This window comes from Hyalella azteca, unplaced genomic scaffold (genome assembly GCF_000764305.2).
Source record: "Hyalella azteca isolate HAZT.00-mixed unplaced genomic scaffold, Hazt_2.0.2 contig3046, whole genome shotgun sequence".
Lineage (NCBI taxonomy): Eukaryota > Metazoa > Arthropoda > Malacostraca > Amphipoda > Hyalellidae > Hyalella > Hyalella azteca.
Window position 1 is genome coordinate 129,431 of NW_025933300.1, and position 20,105 is coordinate 149,535.

Below are 20,105 nucleotides of genomic sequence, written 5' to 3' on the forward strand. Positions count from 1 at the left end.
CAATGTTCATATTATTATGATAGACGACACAAAGTCAGCTTATTCAATGGGAATTTATAACGTCAGTAACGCGAGGTAAACACAAAGCTCCGCGCTTTACTTCACAGTTTAAAGGCCTTTTTTTTTAAAGGCCAAACTTCACAGTTTGGGGAGATTTCACGAAATCATAAACCTTCGACAGGCAGCAGATAATCTCTTGCAAAGCTTCTTGCCATAATTTTGCGAACAAACTCCACACTGCATACGCTATCCGAAGGTGCAATCTACCACCGTTGAGGTGGCTGGGCATATCTTATCCGCCACGTTCAACAATAAAATTAGCCATTATGCTGCAGGTACCTCACCTGGAAACGTATTCAATTATTAGATGATCAGCTATATGTATATCAATTCAGCTCAGCAGTTTTCAATTAAATAAAATCATTAGAATACAATTTTATTGTTTCACTCTTGGCTAGAATAAATTAAAATCGAACATGTACTCGGATCAGCATTCCGTCTGCTGAGGATTTAGTAATCGCAATTCAATTGTTGAATCTTGAAGATTCTCATTTGGTACGTATAAAAAGCATCGAGAGAAACAGCTCATCGGTAGTAGATCATTGGAATATGTTTTTTAATTGATTTCAGAGGCCCAAATTTTTTCGCACGCAGTGCTGTATCCACGATACAATCTCTTTCAACATAGTAGATCCAGTAGCGAAGGAACTTCCTTCACTGTCTTACTCTCGGTGTTTGCATGAAACATTCTAGTCGGAGAATTGGTGAATTCAAACGAAAATTGTCAAAACGACTGAACTCGATGAATAAATTAACTTGAGTTCGAGAGAACCGTATGTAAATCGAAAAGTGAAATTTCCCGCTGGTGAATCGTCTCGAGTCTGTGCCGAACGTTGGCGAAACATCTCAAAATTTTCTTCAAACTTGGTCAATTGATACCTGGCTGCGGCAGCATATCTTTACAACCGTCTGTCATCAAAGCATTAGACAACGAATTGAATCCCGAAGAATCAGTTATAAATACCGAGGTGTGCGAGCTCTACGTTATTGCATAACAGAGAACTTGAAGGACCACCAGGAGTACTTGAGTCTCCAACATGAACGAAGAAGGGATCATCGTCCTGTTACAGGTGAGACCAGCGCTGTGCTCAGATCAAATGTTTTCAAACTCAAGTATCTTCGAGTGGCAATAAACGATGAGAATTCGAAAAATATTTCTGGTGCAAACTGAATGAAATAAAAAAATGTCAGGATGCTGCATAATGTTTTAGAGTGAAGCTCGTGAATCGTTCCTCAAAAGATGATTTGTATATCGAACTAAACCGAAATTGAAATTAAGTTGTTAAATTCAATAACAAATTCTAGAATGTAATCAAAATTACATTTATTGTGAACAATGTGACGGGTGATGAGTGATGACCGTGATGTCTACATGGAAAAGTTATGCTTCAGGTATTCGTAATTAAAAAGCTATTGAAATCTAGAATTCCTTGTTGCAAGCTAAGGTGCTTATTGCTTTATTAACGAGTATTCACCATTGTTGACTGTCGAGTATCGACAGGATTGATTGCGTGTTCGTCTTGATAAATAACGACGACTGAGTAGTATACGTGCTCGAGAAATGTAGCCAATACGCAATACATGAATAAGAAGGTAATTCGTTTAATGACAGGGAGTAATCATTATTTTTTATATATACGGCGCAGGAGAGACTGTGGCAACTGCAAGTCCAGTGGCAGTGGTTACAGCAACGGCAGATGCAACCTAACGTGAGTAGCACTAAGTAAAGCTGTCTTTCACACATAATGTATAATTTGAATCCATCAGTTAAAATTTCATATCACTGAAAAGTATGTTTTTTTTTTCAATTGTGATCTCGTTCAAGTGACGTTTTAAACTACATTGCATTACTGGTCATGATGGTTGTTGAAATATTTAAATTTTGTTTCTGGGCTGGGAAAGCGGAATTTCCTTTCTTTTGAGTATATAGTGAAATTCACCATTTAAATGTTTTCTAGTAGTTGGTGATGCATGTTTGATATATATATTTGCCATGAATTCAAATTATTTTCCACGCAGAATAAAAGTGTTAATACACCGTCGGTAGAAGCTCCAGACATACGACCAGGAGAGTCTTGTTGTTTCGATGGAGAAACTCGGAAAATGACTGGAAATCCAAAAGACAAAACTGTAAGCGAAAAATGTGCCATGCAAAACGCAACTCAACAGGATGTCGAGGAAGCCGACAATGCGCGGTCAGCTCTTAATTCAGCAAACCTTTTCATCAGGTCAACCCTCATGGAGTTTATGAGCATCTTCAGCGAAGTTGTTGCTTACACCGCCCAGGTCACCTCCGAGGAATTCAGAGCCCTGCAAGAACTAGCAAGTGATCTATCGAACTCACGAGAACATGCGCGATACCTTCACAGACAAGATTCAGAAATTATCAATGGTCGAAACCCGCGCGGTAAGTCGAAGTCCGAGTTCCAGCAGCAATGGGAACTGCAAGAGAATTCTGAGCAGTTTCCTGGACAGGACGAAAGATTCGATGATTATAATTATCATCGCAAGACAGGCTGCATCAACAAACCAACAGCGCGGGATTGTAGACGTACAGAAGCGATAACAGCAAGGTACGCTCTTGCGGAATCAAATTCAAAAGTAGTAAAGGACAATCATAATAGAAAAAATATTAGAAATAAAACAATAAAATGCAACAGGAGCGCTCGAGATGCACTGGGATTTGATGAAAGGAGGAAGTGCGTTGCTACGGATGATGAGGTCAAAAACATGCGTCTGCATCCTAAATGCACATCACAATTGTTGTCCAACACCGCAACTGATGTTTCAAGGCCTTTGGAAGAAAAAATGGTAAAATTTTTAGAACAAAAAGAGAAAAATTTCCAAAAACCATGCAATCCTTCTCCTACAAACAAAAGGGGCCATCATGGAAGGAAAATCAAGGAAGGCGATGAACGACGTGAACATTTCGAAATGCTAAACATCGATGGCATTTACTTCGAACTCGTTCGTTGGTCGCAAGCCATAGTGTCGCTGCACCAGGAAGTTCTTGGCGCAGTGCACGTGTTGCACAGAGTACCTCCACGCAGGTGGATGTTCTGGGTAGATGATGTTCTACACCTCGTATCCCAGTGCATGGAGGGCACTAGCATATTCTTGACTCACTGCTGGACCATGCAAGACTACTTACCTCAACTCTCGCCATCCCAGCTTGAGCAAATTTTGCAGATGACCAACCATTGCTGGCACTCGCAGTCTCAGCATTTAAAACAACGCTTCCGTGAAAGTCCATGCAAACCAACGCATTTCGCAAGCTCAGATTTGGAAAATACGTTTGGGGGTTCAAGGAACAAGCAATGCAATGGGAATGATCACAACGCTCCGAAACGAAAGAACAACCAATGTGTGGGAGCATACAATGACGGTGGATTAATTGAACCGGTCAAAAGAACTGACCATGTTCACTCCGGAATAAAGGATCAAAAAGGCACAGAAACGCTGTCTGGAATCCAAAACAATTTGCAGGAGGCAGTATTAAACCGAGATATGGGAGAACACAAAATACAAAAAGCGAATATCCGTAAGGAATTGGCTAACAGAGCCCAAAAAGCAAACAAAGTTGGACAGCAACCATCACAGTCTAAGCCATCACCACAAGACTTCAATGCTAAGCGGTTCAGGATAGTTCACCACATGGGTATTGTCAATACGTCTGCAATAAATCTGATCCACAGAATGGGCGAAGAACTGGCCGTCGCGTTGTCCTTCCAGAACACAACAAATGCCCCCGAATTAATCCTTCCCCAACAGCAAGAACCTTGCTTCATCTGCCACGGTAGGAAGCAAGATCAAGTATACGATGGGAGTTCAGAAGAACAAAATACGCGCAGATGTGATGAACTACAGTCGCAATGGAAACAGAGTGAATGCAGTACCGGGAGCCTATGGAAAACACAACGAATTCACTCTGATGACCAAGTTGAACTCCGTGATAGCAGGTGAGTTCCCATGAATCTTTTCTAGCAACAATTTCTTTAGATTTGTTTCTAAATAAAAAACGATGAGTTGATAGTAACTGTCATGTCATACTGAATAATTATTCATAGGATTCAAATAAATGGAGTGAGCTTTTAAGAAGCGATGTAGGCTGTTTAACATAACAGAACTGAACCCTTATCCAGTCAAATATAGCTGCTGGTGTGACATTAAATATTCCAGCCAAAGAACTGATTTAATCCTAGGCGATTCTTGCGATGTGTTTTAAAACTTAACTGCTTCACTCATATTCTATCTATCGTGTCGCATGCAGCGAGAAAAGTTTGGGCACCACTGGTGTTACCAAATACCGGTACTTTCGATAATTCAGTAATATAATGCATGAGTGAGAAACGAAATGAAAATATATTGGATTTACAATAAATTGGATTAATTGTTCGGACCAAAATGTCGGGTAATGATATTCATCAGCAATTAGAAGTAGTAATATTTTTTCAACAGGGTGGAAGATAACATGGATGGGCTCTGCAATAATTCGGAAAAGCACAGTATGTCCCGAAAATACCAGCACGCCGTCTGCCATCAAGGCCAAATTCGTGGCAGATGCGGACAGGACTTGAAGGCTCGGACCCGGCAGTATCACAACCGGCACCATCCATACTTCCCCAAGGGATGCTTCCTGATGACTGAAGATGCCTGCAACGCTTCCTCAAGCTTCCTATGCGACAGCAGGCAAGTTGAGAGCACGCAGCACGCGAGATATGAGGCAAAAAATGCAAGAGTCATAACAATACAACTGAGACATACTCATCATAATGGTCTGCACGAATGTCGAGATTCATTTAGCGAAACTCCTCAGACATCGGCACGCTCTTCATTGTCCAACACCGAATCAGGACAACAATCTGAGATGGATTCGCTGCTCAGTGCAAACCAAAGCATCTGCCTTCCTTTCCAATCATCAGAACATATCAGTTCAAGTTCCAAGTTTTGCAGGAACGCGGCTAAAGAATGCACCGTCAGGATGACAGAAAATGTCCCATGTATGACCCGATGCATCAAGTCACCGGATCGGGAGATTTCGTGTAGATACTGGACATCTCCACAAGAATGGCTACGGCCAAGTTTCGGCAGTTCAACGGACGACTCAACTGTTGATAAACATTGCTTGCAACGTAGGTATTTGTCGGAGCGCAGTCACGATGTCGAAGTGGAAACGCCCCCGATGTATTCATGGCGAGCGGATAGCAGTACAGATGAAATTTTGTCGCCGTTCTGCGACATGCTCTACCCGCCCAAGAATTGGCAGACATTGACGGTGAGTTGCGTGCCATGATTGATCTCACGACACGTGTATACTTTTCAATCTAAAAGTTTTAAAATTATAAGAAAATTACGTTATGTGAATTATGAATATAATTTGATGGTAGGATTTCGTGTTAATTCATTTAAATTTGAATCACTTCGTTCAAACAGGGTACTATTTAAAGATTTAATGCCAACATCAGATTCACATTTACAGCTCGGAAAAATGAACCTAATATAGATAAAAACTTGATTAGCTCTCTTAAGAGTTGAGACAGCATTTATTTAATTGGTACAGAATTTCGTAATTTCTACTGATTATTTTGAACAGAAGGAAGGACGAGACTTGGTGGAAGATTGGCAACGGTTGAGACAGCAACTAACGTCCGAATCCTCGCTTCCTGTCTTCAACCAGGTAATAAATTTGACAAACTTTTTTTGAGAGCCTAACCTAACACTATGAAAAACGACCTTCAATATAATTTTTAATTTCCCACAAAACATTTATATGAAAATTCATCAGACGATTTTGCTACCTTTTCAGAACAACGACCTTCGAAAGGAATTGACAAGGAAAGCGCTGGGAAACTTTCTCCAGGAAAATGAAACTTGTTTAAGTCTGGTAATGCAAGAAATCGAGCTACACCAAACACTTTGGCAGGCAAAACAATACTTTGGCGACTCCAGTCGGCAGAAACAGGAGAACAACGCCGGAACACAGCTTCTCGAACAACTGTATTCAGTATCCGACATCAACGAGGTTCTCAATTCGTCGACAGCTGTACATGAACACACGATCATCAGTGGCAGTCCTCATGAAACTCGACAATTTAGGCATCAGACTAACGGCACGCCATCTAAAGAACACAACTATTTCAACCAGGACGAGAACAAAAATGAAGGCATAAGGCAAGGCGTATCAATCGACAATGGGATGGAAGCAGGTGGAATGTTTCGAGTACGAAAGACAATACTGGCACCTGAACCTGTCAAGGGTCCAGCAAGTCTACCCAGTCCGGTATCCACATATGATTCTACATACAGTAATAATTTTGATTCGATGTCTTGTCAGGATACCTCCGTGGAAGCCAATTATTGCGGACACAGTTGTCAGGCTCCATGTAAGACGCTGGCACACAGTACGCCTGCATCTGAGCGATTTTCACTGCGATGTGCATCTCTCGAGGCTAACTACGGCACCCTAACTCCGCACAGCAACAAGACCACAACTTTACCTTCAAGGGAAGCCACGCAGACAACAATCGTCGGTTCAAACGAGAAACACGCACTTGCCATCGCGGACGCTCTGCTGGCCTCACACAGGAAAGCCTTCCGTCAGATGCTCTTCCTTCGTCGCTCCCAAGGCATTGAATTCCCGCATAAGCTTGTGAATGAGGTAAGAAACAGGGATAAATTTACCAATAATCAATTTGTCGTGGCTAGGTAGCTTCTGAGTACAGAATAGAACTGCATAGATATGCTTACCTATTCAATTATTGTCATTCCCCCGGGCACAGTCATGTCAGGAAACCTGCATCTAGCAAATAAGCCACCACCAGTTAGCTCAGACGACAGTTGAGAGGTTCATGTGACGCTGTGGTGCTGTCTGTGGGCTGTAAAACCCGGCTACTCCAGCCGGAGATGCGCTTAAGTCCGAATGATAATAGTCAACCTGTGGTCGTAGGAGTTGAGAGAAGAATGATGGCCGCAGCGGAGCCTGGCAAGATGGATACCATTTATTCTGCTTGTGTTTCTCGGTGCTGTTCATGTTTGGTGGAGAATCGTTTTGCAATTTGATGATAGGCGGGTGGCGTTTAGTATTGTGCGGCAAATTTTCTTGGGAGTATTTGCTATTCATTTAGTTGTTGAAGGAGGTTTGGAAATGATGGCAAAGGCTCGGGGGGTTGGGAAATGCTGATGCCGAAAATCGAGTCTCCCCCAAGCCGACTTTTTCTTTCTGAAGGCCGTAACTCGTAAGTAGATTCAGCATCGTAACGATCTTCGTTCTCTCCCTCGATGTTGCTTCTAGAATTTAATTTCAGAATCAATTCCAGAATTGCAGTGAATGCTGATGGTACGTGGGGGTTTCGATACTGAATTAGTCTTAGCATTCATGCGTGATATAAACTTGTGTGGCAATTTCCCAGTCCCAACTGGCTACAGCTGGAAGACGTAAACCATTATCTGCCAGCAAAGTTCTCCGAAATGCTAGCTGCAATCGTTGAGAGAGAAATAAACTCAGGTCATACTTGTTTTATTGGTGACGTGTCCTTGCTCCCGTAGAATGTTGAAAACAAGGCAAGTGATTACAGTAAAATCGTCAACAAAACAAATAATATGATGCGATAATATCTAACGAGATTTAATACATGAAGGCTTTCCCCAGATGTGTGATGGCTTGGAAGCAGCATTGGAGCAGAGCAAATTGATGGTTAAAGCACGACCAACGGTTTTCGTCCGCGCAACAAACGAGAGAGATCCAAAAGCCCAGGCAGCATCGGCTGCTGATCACCATCAAACAAAAGATAAACTTTCCGGCCAAGAGAACTTTGCGAAAATTTTCGACATGAATACGCAAAGGTTGAATGACCTGAAACTCGCTGACATGGATAATGGCGAAATCCTCGATCAACCACGAACTACAAAACCGTGTTCAACATCAGTGAAAGATGCTTGTGAAGCGGATGAGGAGAGCAAGACACTGATAGGCAAGTTCGATGAAGAATATCAACAGTCCATGCGTACATTGGAAGACGCCATCGTAGATATTTTCAGTATAATATCAGAGCAGGCCGGAGCAGAGTCTACCTCAGCCAACAATGCTATCACAAATACGGTCACGACTCCAAATGGGAATCATAATTGCAATCAAAATAAAAATAAGATGCTTGAAACGGGCGAGCTCGCATCAGTTGGATATGAGAAGAATTGCGGAGCAATTGAGGAACATAATTTCCAAACTAAAGAACAAAAAACAGGAAATAATGTTGATACTATGAAAGATAAACTGGATTGTGAACACCACATCACAGACACTATTGGATCACGCACGGTGTCGAGAGAACAAGAAACAACTCACAGAGATGCCAAGCGTGACGCGAGCACAACGGTAAAGCCCACGAGAGAAGCGTCCGGCTGTTCCCAAATCCACGGCCGTCCACTGACAAATCCAACAATGGTGTCTGAAAATTATCGGAACATTAGTACTACTGAGCATGGAGAATTATCTGAGATGTTGGATGGAAAGAAGTATGCAATGAGGCTTGAGAAAGACGGGGAGTTGTGGCTGCAGCAAGAAGGCGCGTATCACTGGCTGAGCCATCAACACGCCTCTACTCTTGCAGCTGCGCACCTCTTGGCGGTCGCGCTCCTAGCATGAACCTTGGGGAACCTTCTGATGTCAGATAATAAATCTCAATGAAAATCCTGAGAAAAACGTGGGGAGCAACAAGTTGATTTTCGTGCCTGAAATGATTTGAATAAGGCACATATTAAAAGTCTTCACCGGAGAAATACGAGGGGAGCATCAAGTTTATTTTCGTACCTGAAATGATTCGAATAAGGCACACATTTAAAGTCTTCACTAAGAGATTATACGAATGGTGGCTGGACAAAGGATATTTTTTGAAGTATGGCACATTAAGTTTATGATTTAAGTTTTAAAAAGTTTTTTTTTCAACTGTTTAAAAGAGGTTAAAAATCTTTTTTCAAGTTTTGCCCCTAAAAGGTACAGTTTTAATAAAGCTTAAGTTATTGCTTTGCGGTACATACGGATATATAGGTTCTCTCAGCATGGAGGTTAACTTAGAAACGGAAAATGATTACATGGCGTCGAGAACTTTTGTCGTGATTTTACGTTATGTTAACCACGTTTTACATGTGTGTTATTTACACTTTTACTTGTGTGTTACTTTCGTTACGAATGAAGGAAATGAATGTTGCGCCTAATCATTGCCCAAGAAGTGCGGAGTTATTAATCGTATGAGCTTCTGAATATTGCTTCAATTGAGTAGTTATTTCAATCAACAGGCGAAACATAAGCGCGAACGACGTACAAAATGCAACTAGCAAGAACTCTATTTTGGTAAGTAAAATAGAAGACGATATACATGCTAGAAATAATGAGAAGATCGCCAAGGAAGAAAATTTTTGAAGCGAGTGATTTTCCAGTCGTGGTTTGCTAAGCTGGAGTGTCCATAACAGGAACCTGCAGCAATAATAATTATTTCTAGTTAGAATGCAGAGATCAATTGAAATCTACATTTTCAATATGACTGACAAGGTGCGACTTATGAAATCCGGTTGGGAATGAAATCCAAGCTTCATACAGCGCGAAATTTTCCGTCGCCAGTAAAGCCGTCACGAAATGTCACAAATATGATGAGTCATAATGAGCAAAGACCAGGATTCCTAAGAAATGATCGCCCTAGCCTAATTTTGAGAAATCAGAGTCCACAATCAAAGCCATTGTTTAATGCATTTATTAAAAAAAGTTCCAGAGCTTTCCGTAGTAGATGATCATCTAATAAATCAGAGTCGTTATTTTTTACTGATCATCGTAATGGGACGTGAAAACCAGATAAAGCACGCACAACCTAAAGCTGCGAGATAAACACAAAAAAACAAACTTTTAAATACATTCAGATCTCAACGACCCTCCATTTCGTTTATGATGACATTGCTTAGGAATAATTCGTCATATAATTTGACAGTAAAAAGACTTTTCTCACACCAACATTGCTGGTGACGAATTTCGTAATAAACGTTCAGAAAAGCCAAAATGAAGGTTTTTTTTCATGCCGTTTGTTGCAGGCCTTATTTGAGAGTAGGCTTGCATAAAAGAATAATTAGTTAAATAATCAGGTGGCGAATGACAGCATTTAAATGAAGTCGAAATGCTAGCCACAATGAGGGCCAACAATCTGAACTCTAAATTAAAACGCAGAACATGAAGAAAAAGCTATGCTCATTGATACAAGGCAAGGATAATTGCAAGCTCGTCAACGAGACAGAAGTTGCACGTTGCGCCGATAACACTAGCTATGAATACGATACCTTCAGAGAACGTGGCATGAAATATTCTTGAAAGGCTGCCCACACGTTCCCAGTCCTTTACATTATCGAGCCAAATAAAGAATAACAAGACATTTACAACGTAACAATCTTATTTTAAAAGCAGAGCCTACATCTCCTTGGCATGAGTACATTAATTAAATACTACAATGAAAAATATTGCAATATCAAAGTACATTATAACGAGGAGATGCACTAGATCAACCCACATCTAAAACTAAACTAGGTTCGCCTTTACGTCGAGAGCGGATAAACGAACTGTTACGAGTAGGAAACCTCAGTTCTTCTAGATATCAATGTTTGATGAACAATACGCGAAAAGCTGGTAGCACGGTAATAATCAGAAACACATTGGCTTCCCGAGCCATACACCATTTTGTAATGACTGAAAGCAAACTCCTGAATTCAACACAGAGCCCAAGATGTCAGCTAATCTATTCTTGTAGCTATGATTAGTACCGGGCTAAATCTGTAAAAATAGATTTCAGCAACGTCATAAATCTTTAATAAAACACAATGATAAATACATAATTAGGACGGGGTTGCTTCCCAGAACGAAGCTGCATGCATCATCAAAGAGCCTGGACACAGAAGGCACATATGCAATGAAGCAATCGGGTAAACCATTTCAACTATTTCATTCGGAATCGGAACAGTCCACTTGACTAAACAAGTCCATTAAGTTGCGAGAGGTGCAGCCATTAGTTGTGTTACTGCCAACTGAGTCTTCAGACAAGACCGAAGACCTTCGCGAGATTGGCTGCCCAAGAACAGGTGAAGTATTCAGCGAGGAATATCCACTTCTTTGCCGCAATCCAGAGGGCATAAATAGTCGACGAGGCAACGTTTGCGAAGTTGGAGTGCCCATAACAGGAACCTGATGGGCCGAAGATAATCGTGTACATCTAGAGCTTTGAGGCGTGGCAGGCACAATGAATGAAATCTGAGGAGTTGGAGGCGCTAAACTTCTTCCCTGATAGAGGCAATTGGTATAATTGTCAGCAGCGCAGTTCAGACGAGGCGTTGCGCTTGTGGTTGCGAAGGGAGTTGGAGGATCATTCTTGCATTGTGATTGATTGGGAGAACCTTGGAGGTCCGACAGTTTATGCTGGGGTTCAGTTTCCTGCACACGGGAATGTATAGGCGGCGGCGGAGATCGTTGTCGCGAAGAACACGGGGTGCCGCAATCAATTTCTGAAGCAAGACGAGATCCACTTTGGTTTAGACTAGAATGATCGCTCACGGACATGTTCAAGTTTAGTGCAATAGGTAATGAAGGAAGGGGGCGACGTCCGAAACCAGCAACGCCGCTTGATGCCAGGTTTCGATCACTGCACATTACAACGGAAGTTAGAATGAAGTTAGTGCTATAGTAGAAGCTAGTTCTAGTTGAAGCTAGTGTTATACATACTAAAAAAACACAGATACATAGCATTTATGAATTTCTGTTTTGTCACAGGATGTAACCTTGAGTTGAAATTATTGCGAATAACTAAAATGCTCAGATGATAGGCAAGCAGCAAGCATTTTACTGCACGTGCCACCTGGAACTGAACTATGCTCAGGTAATTTGTCTCTGTGCAAACAATCTAAAAAATTACTAGTTTAGAAAACCAGAAAGACAAATAGGGTTACAGTTGATGTCCTGACCTGTAACTCAAAGGCCCTGAGCAAGTGAAGGTATCGTGGTGGGAGGGAGTGGAGCTCAGCTGTCGATCCACGGCGCGGAACGGCCGAATCAGATCAGCATTGGAACAGTGAGCAGAGAAGCTCCCGTCTCCTGAATACAAATATTTTTCGGTTGAAGTTAAAAGCTTAAGCGCAAATTAATCGTTGCATGCTATATTATAAAAAAGATAACTCTTATGCATTAGCTTGAAAGCTCGTACGAATAAACTGAGATGAGTGTCTTGTCTCAACTCTACTTCTCAGCTATACGAAGTATAGCTAGAGCAAAAAGAATCAAGGCAGAAATCTAGTCAATGGAAAATAAGAAGTAAAAATGTTTACATTTATTGCAATGATATCGTAGTGAACTTTATAACGAAACCTTGCTTGAATGAAATTGAATCAACGTTGTTATGGAAAAATAGTCAAATAAATCATTTAAATGAAATTCATCATAATTTATTGAGGAGAATTCTAAAAAAAATTTCGATACGTATTAAAGGGTGACGCCAGTAAATTCAACAAAGAGAAATGAACTGACTAATGATTTACCAATATTCACTTATTGATTTCTATATTACTCCGCGTATGAACTGCAACAACCATCAGGCAAGTCTGGGAATTACTTGCAGCTTTTATCCAGAAGAGATTTAATTGAGTTACCTCAATGAATTCAGATACAAGTTATTTAAAAGGTCTAAGAGGAAAACATAATTGACATGTAATTGTTATTAGAGAACTGTCACGGAAAGTAGATTATTCGGTCCTCGCATAAACATAAAGATAAGAATGGAACTTGAGTGTATAAGCAAAAGGTGCTGGTAAACCATCTCAAGGAAACCTAATCTTTCCAAAAGCGGAAATTTACAGAATAGATGACGTTCCAAATAGATCCAAAAGAGAAAATATTGCATCATTTTCAGTATGAGCTTCTGGCAGTCATAGAAAATATATTTTAAGCGAGCAAAGTTTATTACGGGAAGGGGTAGAGGAGAAGCTGTCACGGGAGAGGTCGGCCTTATGGTTGGGAGGCGTAGCAGGTAGCGAAGGCTGAGCTGCGTCACGAGTGTCGCTGAGGAGCTTGTGGAAGAGACGAGCTCGCTCCTGCACACGCGTCGTCACGGGCGACACGACGTACACCAAACATGCCAGTACTGCACTCCACAGCGCCTGCAGTCTTCTCACCTGCAATAAAATTATGTTATTACACGAGGAACATGCTTGAAATTCCGAGCGTGGATCAAATGATCCGTGATGATCACTCGCACACAAAGCAGTTATTTTTTTTTTTTGCATTGGCTTGTGAGGCACATAACATTCATCTGATGGTCAGTTGTTTTCTATGCAACAGTTAATTTGTATGCGATTTCCAGTTAATACTACAATGCGTCTAATACTAGCAGCAAATGAAAAGAAATTGTTAATTTATTTGAGAGTTTTGTATATTCTATCGTAACTTCTTTGTCTATCACAAAAAGTCCATGGTTGATTATGGTAAATTCCCTAGTTTTTTCTTTACTTAATCCACTGCCTACATGCATTAAATTTGTATATATCAAGCGGCTCTTGGAACAATGAGTCATATAAAGAGATCCATAACCTAATGTAGGATTGGACATCAGACCCAATCGAAAATTACGGTATTACATTCTCCACTAGGAATCGAAGGCTGACTGGAATGTAACTGCGAAGTGCTAGTATTCTGCCAGTGTTCTCTCTCGCCATACTCGCCTCTTTGCCCAACATCTCTTACAAGTTATTCACTCTACAATACTCACTTAAATTGGCAATTATCAGTTCTGCGCTCTCGAGACAAGACACGTGAAGAAGGGCATCTTAATTCTGTCATATTCTGTCCTTGTCCAAATTAAGCCAAAAATATGAATAAACCTCAAAGTAATTTGAATATTGTTATACCTATATAAAGAAAAATTTTATTATAGTATTATACTGACAAAGAGAAGCAAATATCATATCCAAATACCTCCGCCCATAATGTCCAAAAATAAGGCCCATTCCAAAATAATTATCAGAAGTTTTAGTGCAAATAGAAGTTCATGAACACACAAAATCGAAAAATGTACAAAACATGTTCTACATTTTCATTTAAAACTCGATTTGTGAATAATAACTAATGTTCTCTAGAATGTTGAATTTTTGTCTCCATCAGTTTATTCTAATGATATAGGACGAAACTGACGCCAGCCTTGATGATGCTGAGGCAGCGCTGCTGTCTGCTGAGGCGTCTGAGGCGCGGCAGTAGCAGCGCTTGGGCTGCGGTTAGGCGCTTCTTAGGTTCAGGCTCCAACAGACCCAGCAACAACTCCTGTAGGCTCGGTGACAGCTCTGAAATAACAGATGATTGTAATAACTCTAATAACAGAACGTCAACGTAACGTTCGAAAATTCAAATATAGGACATGACGTTCAGAAAATAAAGACATAGAAGATGAATTAGTTCACCAAGACTCCAATTTATGCGGTAACATTGGAAAATTTGCACCTCTGATCACAAGAAAACGCCAAAGGAGACGTTTAAATTGTGGTTTCATTCACATGAAAGGGCAATGGAAGTTCACAAATTAAATTGTTCTGATAGGAATAAAGTGAATTATGAATAGGCACTGCAACTTTGGAAATGTGCTGAACGAAGCATTAATAATGCAAAAAAATATATATATAGTAGTTAGGTGGGCTAGTACATGATAATTTTTTATATTTCTTTCATAATAATTATGACAGAATTTTTTATATATAATTTTCTCTCATAATTAATTTTATAATAATTTTAATTTCTCTCCTAATTTTTATCTGGGGCAGGCCAGAGAGAATTTTTTTTTATAATTTTCTCTCATAATCAATTTTATAATAATTTTTAATTTCGCTCCTAATTTTTATCCGGGACAGACCAGAGAAGGAAGAAGGCAGGACGCCCTGCCTGAGGCTCTGCCACATGCTGCCCTGCGTGGGCAGGTCCAGGTCGAGGGCGAGCTCCAGTAGTGTGATGCCCAGCGAGAACATGTCTGCCGCGGGGCTGAACTGAGACATCAAACATTCAGGCGCCATGTACTTGGGGTCTCCTTCAATGGCTTCACTCATGTTATCCTGCCAGCATAGGACAACCATAATTGATATGAGTCATACTATCAATAATGCTTTGCAGATATATTTTAGCAACGATAAAATGAATAATAAGTTACTGTTACATGAACCTAATCCTTGCAACAAGAATATCTTCACCAACCTAAAAGTAGAGGCCTATTTTTTCTACCTGATTTAGCTTTTACGAGAATAGAATATCAGGATCCAGACATAAGAATTTTTGAGAAAAACATTTATAGCTAACTGCCAGCATATAAATAATATAGGTAAATGTAATCATTTCAGGTACTAAATAAAAAGTAGAAGGTTCTCACCTTTGACATGTCAAACATCAAGCCAAAATCCCCCAACTTGCATGTACCGTCATGACTTAGGAAAATGTTTTCAGGTTTGATGTCCATGTGAACCAGGGAGTGACGGTGAAGATGATCAATTGCCTGAAAAAAAACATCACAATTGTTACTTTAAAAAACTTTTACCAAAGATGTGCAAGATGTGAAAATTTGATCACAACAGTCAGCAAGAAATTGGTATTTTAGAAAGCATTCAAAATTATATAATTAAAATTCAAATAAATGTATAATTGAATAATCAAGCTTTGATTGAATTTATATAGTACATTATGCACAAATTTTCCCTCTGGCCCTTAATCAAGTGTCCCATACAATACCTCTAGTTTAAATCCTACTGCTCCTATTTGGATTGCAGGAATTACTTCTTAAAAACTATCACTGCTTGTACTCCGCACCTGCAGAAGATGCAGTGCATACTTCCAGACTTTGTCTTGAGGTAGGCAGCCAGGAGACTCTTCAGACAAAGATGCCAAGGATTTCTGGCAGACTTCTGTGAGAATAAAGAGATGCTGATGCTCCTCCCAGGCCCGATGGAACTCCACGCAATTAGCATGCTTGGGGAGCTTCTCATGCTTGGCAACCTCTGCCAGTCTACGTCTCCTGTAATGTAAAGCAAGCTTTAATGAACAGCAAATGAAAAATGAAATCGGAAGCAAAGTCAGATTCAAAGAATATTTAATTACTGAAAGATTTTTCACTTAGATTTTTTATGAATAGCAGTAAAAGTTATTTGAGGTAGACATCAAATATGTGGTGCAAGAAATTGTTATAAAATTAAAAGATTGTAGGTAATCTGAATTCATACGCATGAAAGTATGTTTTATAGTTCATTAGTTCCAAAAGTATGTTCTATAGATGCAATTCAGGTTGGAGGATCTTCAACTGCTTCACAGATAGAGAATTTAAGCACCACATTCAATGAGGCTCTTGAGATGAGGCTCAGATAACATAACTAGGAAGGATTAATCTCATACCTGTCTGAATCTCCCCGAAACTTCAAGATGGTTTTCTTGCAAGCATAAACTTTGCCACTTTCTTTGCAGCGAACTCTGTAGACTTCACCAAAGGAGCCTTTTCCAAGTTTATCTTCAATCTCATAGCATTGCTCGAAATAAGACTTGCTGTGCTGCGCATTATATATTGGACTTTCAGCAATAAAAGCTGTAAAGAACACAATTAAAAAAAATGAATGTTTGAAATCATATCAAAATCATAATGCAATAAATGATGGAGCATTCAAGTATTTTATTCATAAATATGCATTATGCACAATAGTACAGGAAATATCTAAAGGTTCAGTAAGACAGTAAAGGAGTTGCAAGAGTAAGGCAGGTTTCATGTCAGTAGACTCCAGGAGTTCAGCAAATATAGCAGTTACATTCCCAATAAACTCAAATACAGTCGACATAAAAGATGCTTCATTATCAAGGCAATCAATTCTTTTTGGACTGAATATGAAGCACTCAGTGGTTCCAAACAATCCGTTCTTAACTAAAAGATAAAATAGATTTGTATGTCCATGACAAACAAATGTAATTAATTAAAACCATGGAACTCAAGGATGGCAGAAGAACAAACACAGATCAGTTTAGGAAGCATTCTGCTATTACACACACAGCTGATGTGGGAACTCAAATTGTGAGACTAAATTTTGTGTTACTAAATTGTAATATCACAGAAATTACCAAAAAATGGAGAAGAGAGGAAGCCAATGGACTTGCAAAGCCATATTTTTGAATTTGATATTTTTGCTAGGGAAAGAGACCCATAAAAAGGAGGAAAAATGCTCACAAATAAAAACACTGAAAAGGAAATCATGAATAAAAAGCACTGCCATGATGTGGTTCTTCAAGCCTTACTGAGGAAATGCAACTCTTATAAAAAGTTGGTTTTTGATTGGCAAAATAAAATTCTAAATTTTATTGGGATGAATTAGGTATGTTAAATGAAAGGATTTGATGAATAACTTAAATTTACAAGCAATGTTGTGATGGGCACTAAAATACCAACTTATGCTCCTTGACCACATTTCTGGAATTAATAATTAAATTAAAATGGGAATAATACCTACAGAAAATGAATGATAATGAATGAAACCTTCAGAAATGATAAAAATCAAAAATTTATTCTTTCTATGACAACTGGAATATCAAATTAAGGTTTACATAAATTGAGAAATGATTAATATCAGTTAATACAATTCTACATGGATAGTGACTTGGTAAGTTATTCAATGGCTGAATAATACTCACATTTTTCTACATGAGGTCTGAATGACACAGGCACGGGAGCGCTGTGTGTTGGCTGTCGGTGCGTGAATATCCTAGTAACAGGGCAGCTCTTGGCGGGAGGTTTGGGAGGTGCTGAGTGACGAGGAGTTTTTCTCTCCTGGCAGTTAATGTAAAATTAATACAGTATATATATATATATATATATTATATATACTTGAAGAATATTGATAAGAAGAATATTGAGTCTCCATTGATAATAATGCAATGCAAAAAACATAGTATGTATTCAAAAGACATGTACATACACTTTAACATTATGAGTCAATTTCTAACAAAAGGTAATGCAGTGCAGCGAGGTAATGAAATTTATCTAAGCATGTGAAAATTAAGTTATGGGAACATAGTATTCATTGCCTTGTTGAATAAAAGACACATCCTGAACTGAGGATAAAAATTCCCCCCAAAAAACATCAATAACTACCACTAATTGGGACTACTCACCTTCTTGGTGGAGAATGACTGTGAGTCCAATGTGAATGTTGGTGCAGGACGATATGGTTGCATTGTGGAATCTTCCAGTCTCTGTTGAACAGCCATTTTGCAAATGGCAACTAACAATACTTGCAAATGATAAGGTAAAGTTTAGAGCAAAGTGTGAGCATGACCTGGACTCTTTCTAAATTGTGATTTTAAGGATGAGCATTCAACAAAATAAATTACAATCAAGGACATTAGATATTTGCATTAACAATGTAAAGATATTGGAAACAATGATAAATGCAGCATTTCCTCACAGAAAAACATAGCAGTGGTTTCAATTCATCGCATTGCATAGAAAATTTCTCAAACTCAAGAAAGCATAACATGGCCTTGGCAACTATTCATGCTACAAAAATTACTAAATAATAATCAATTATGCTCGCCCTATTCAGAGAGAAAAAATTTACGTTGAGAGCAGACTGAGAAAACGGTAAGAGTTACTGACTTACCGTATAGATCACAAAAGAATCCTGCTTGTCAAAAATGTAAGTAGATTGAATACAATGGGAAAATATCCAAAAATGTTGGGACTAATTTAAAATTGAGGTAGCATTACAGAAACTTCAGCTACCACTGGGCTGAGTCAAGAAGTCTGTGTTTGCCACACAAAAGTGATGACTCTACAAATTGATTAATGAATTGGAATGAAAACTCATTGTGATGTGGCCCTAATGTTCAATACTAAAAATTAAGCTCATGAATTAAATTGTATCCATTAAAACCTGAATCTCTTTTAGTTCAGTCACAAACTCTGATTGAAAAGTTAAAGTTTTTTATATGAATACATACCTACTGAAAATTAGAAACAGGGTCATACTTCAAAGTTTTACACTATGAACATAAAATAAAGCTGCTGTTACACAGCAATTTGATTGCAGCAAGTAATAAGAATTATTACATTTGCTTTTAGTGACTGTACAATTGATAAGCTTGGAAAATGGCTGTAATCCATACTGAATTAAAGGCCATAAGAAGTCTAGGAATTATGCGATGGTTGGGTAATCCTGAATAAGTCCCAGTCTGATATTTGATTCTAGTTGAACATGTGCATCCAACATGGAATGATTAGTGCAGAAGCCACTCTGGATTTTGTTTAGGAGTGATGCTTGCTCAAGGTAGCATTGTAGGTGATGACATACAATTTTGTCAAAAAATTTACATAGGCTATTTGTGAGGGCTATGGGGCAGTGTGAGGATGGGGTTTTAGGTGGTTTGCTTGGTTCAGGAAAGGGGAGTACATGGAATGAGTGCCATTGGTGGGGTACTCGTTTTGCCAACACGTACGGTAGTTGAAGAAAGATAGTAGGAGAGTTTGTTGTGTGGGGGTAGGTGGGTTTGGAATGACGCTGGAATGGTGTCAGGACCTGGAGCAGAAAGATGTGTCCTGTTTATTGCATGCTACAGTATAAATCATTTTGAGTGAAGTTGCTGTTGTGCCAAGCTATGATGTTGGGTTGTGATGGTATAGTCTCATTGAACAGGGGTTTTGTGGGGAGAAAGTGTGCTGTGGATGAGCCAGTGATTACCACAGTTGTAATTGTGCCCATTTACCTTAGTTTACTTTAATCTCTTGAATTACTCTCATGTGATCAACTTATTAATTGTATTCTAACTAAGCAGAACTTACTGCTTGATAGTCTAGTCAATACTAACAGGTTTTGGTGTTAATCAACTGTTGAGTGAGGTTTTCTATTTGATTATACTTTTATGGATTATATGTTTTATCTTTTTGCAGCTCATATACCTCTCTCATGCTCCCAAATGTTTGGTTACACTGTTTGGTCAGACTTTGTTTATCCCACATTTGCATCTGTAA

At 39.3% G+C, this 20,105-nt stretch overlaps 2 protein-coding genes across 3 annotated transcripts; one reads left to right on the forward strand and one right to left on the reverse strand.

The window, feature by feature from the left end:
• Positions 1-736: 736 nt before the first annotated feature.
• On the forward strand, positions 737-9,603 carry LOC108679636. Of its 2 annotated transcripts, none has more exons than XM_018168293.2 (7): positions 737-1,130; positions 1,707-1,769; positions 2,080-4,019; positions 4,519-5,335; positions 5,654-5,737; positions 5,867-6,718; positions 7,709-9,603. In XM_018168293.2, the coding sequence occupies exons 1-7, from the start codon at positions 1,098-1,100 to the stop codon at positions 8,699-8,701; spliced, it is 4,782 nt and encodes a 1,593-aa protein (XP_018023782.1). In that variant the 5' UTR covers positions 737-1,097; the 3' UTR covers positions 8,702-9,603. The 2 variants fall into 2 exon arrangements, with proteins under 2 accessions (XP_018023782.1, XP_018023783.1); XM_018168294.2 differs by having other exon boundaries at positions 5,657-5,737.
• Positions 9,604-9,780: 177 nt separating this feature from the next.
• LOC108679637 (membrane-associated tyrosine- and threonine-specific cdc2-inhibitory kinase) lies at positions 9,781-18,459 on the reverse strand. Its single transcript, XM_018168296.2, has 10 exons — positions 18,251-18,459; positions 17,771-17,906; positions 16,493-16,679; positions 15,914-16,118; positions 15,480-15,602; positions 14,973-15,168; positions 14,264-14,409; positions 13,041-13,248; positions 12,046-12,175; positions 9,781-11,726 (listed from the first exon to the last, which is right to left on the reverse strand). Exons 1-10 carry the CDS (start codon positions 18,344-18,346, stop codon positions 11,033-11,035), a joined length of 2,121 nt encoding a protein of 706 aa, XP_018023785.1. The 5' UTR covers positions 18,347-18,459; the 3' UTR covers positions 9,781-11,032.
• Positions 18,460-20,105: the final 1,646 nt, after the last annotated feature.

Bases quoted from the DNA above. Each gene is read 5' to 3' on its own strand.
- LOC108679636 (XM_018168293.2), top strand. From the start codon at position 1,098: ATGAACGAAGAAGGGATCATCGTCCTGTTACAG. The intron at 1,131-1,706 runs GTGAGACCAGCG...TATACGGCGCAG, and splicing joins GGATCATCGTCCTGTTACAG to GAGAGACTGTGGCAACTGCA. The intron at 1,770-2,079 runs GTGAGTAGCACT...TTTTCCACGCAG, and splicing joins AACGGCAGATGCAACCTAAC to AATAAAAGTGTTAATACACC.
- LOC108679637 (XM_018168296.2), bottom strand. From the start codon at position 18,346: ATGGCTGTTCAACAGAGACTGGAAGATTCCACAATGCAACCATATCGT. The intron at 17,907-18,250 runs GTGAGTAGTCCC...ATTAACTGCCAG, and splicing joins AGTCATTCTCCACCAAGAAG to GAGAGAAAAACTCCTCGTCA. The intron at 12,176-13,040 runs GTAATAAACTTT...ATTTGTATTCAG, and splicing joins CTTCTCCTCTACCCCTTCCC to GAGACGGGAGCTTCTCTGCT.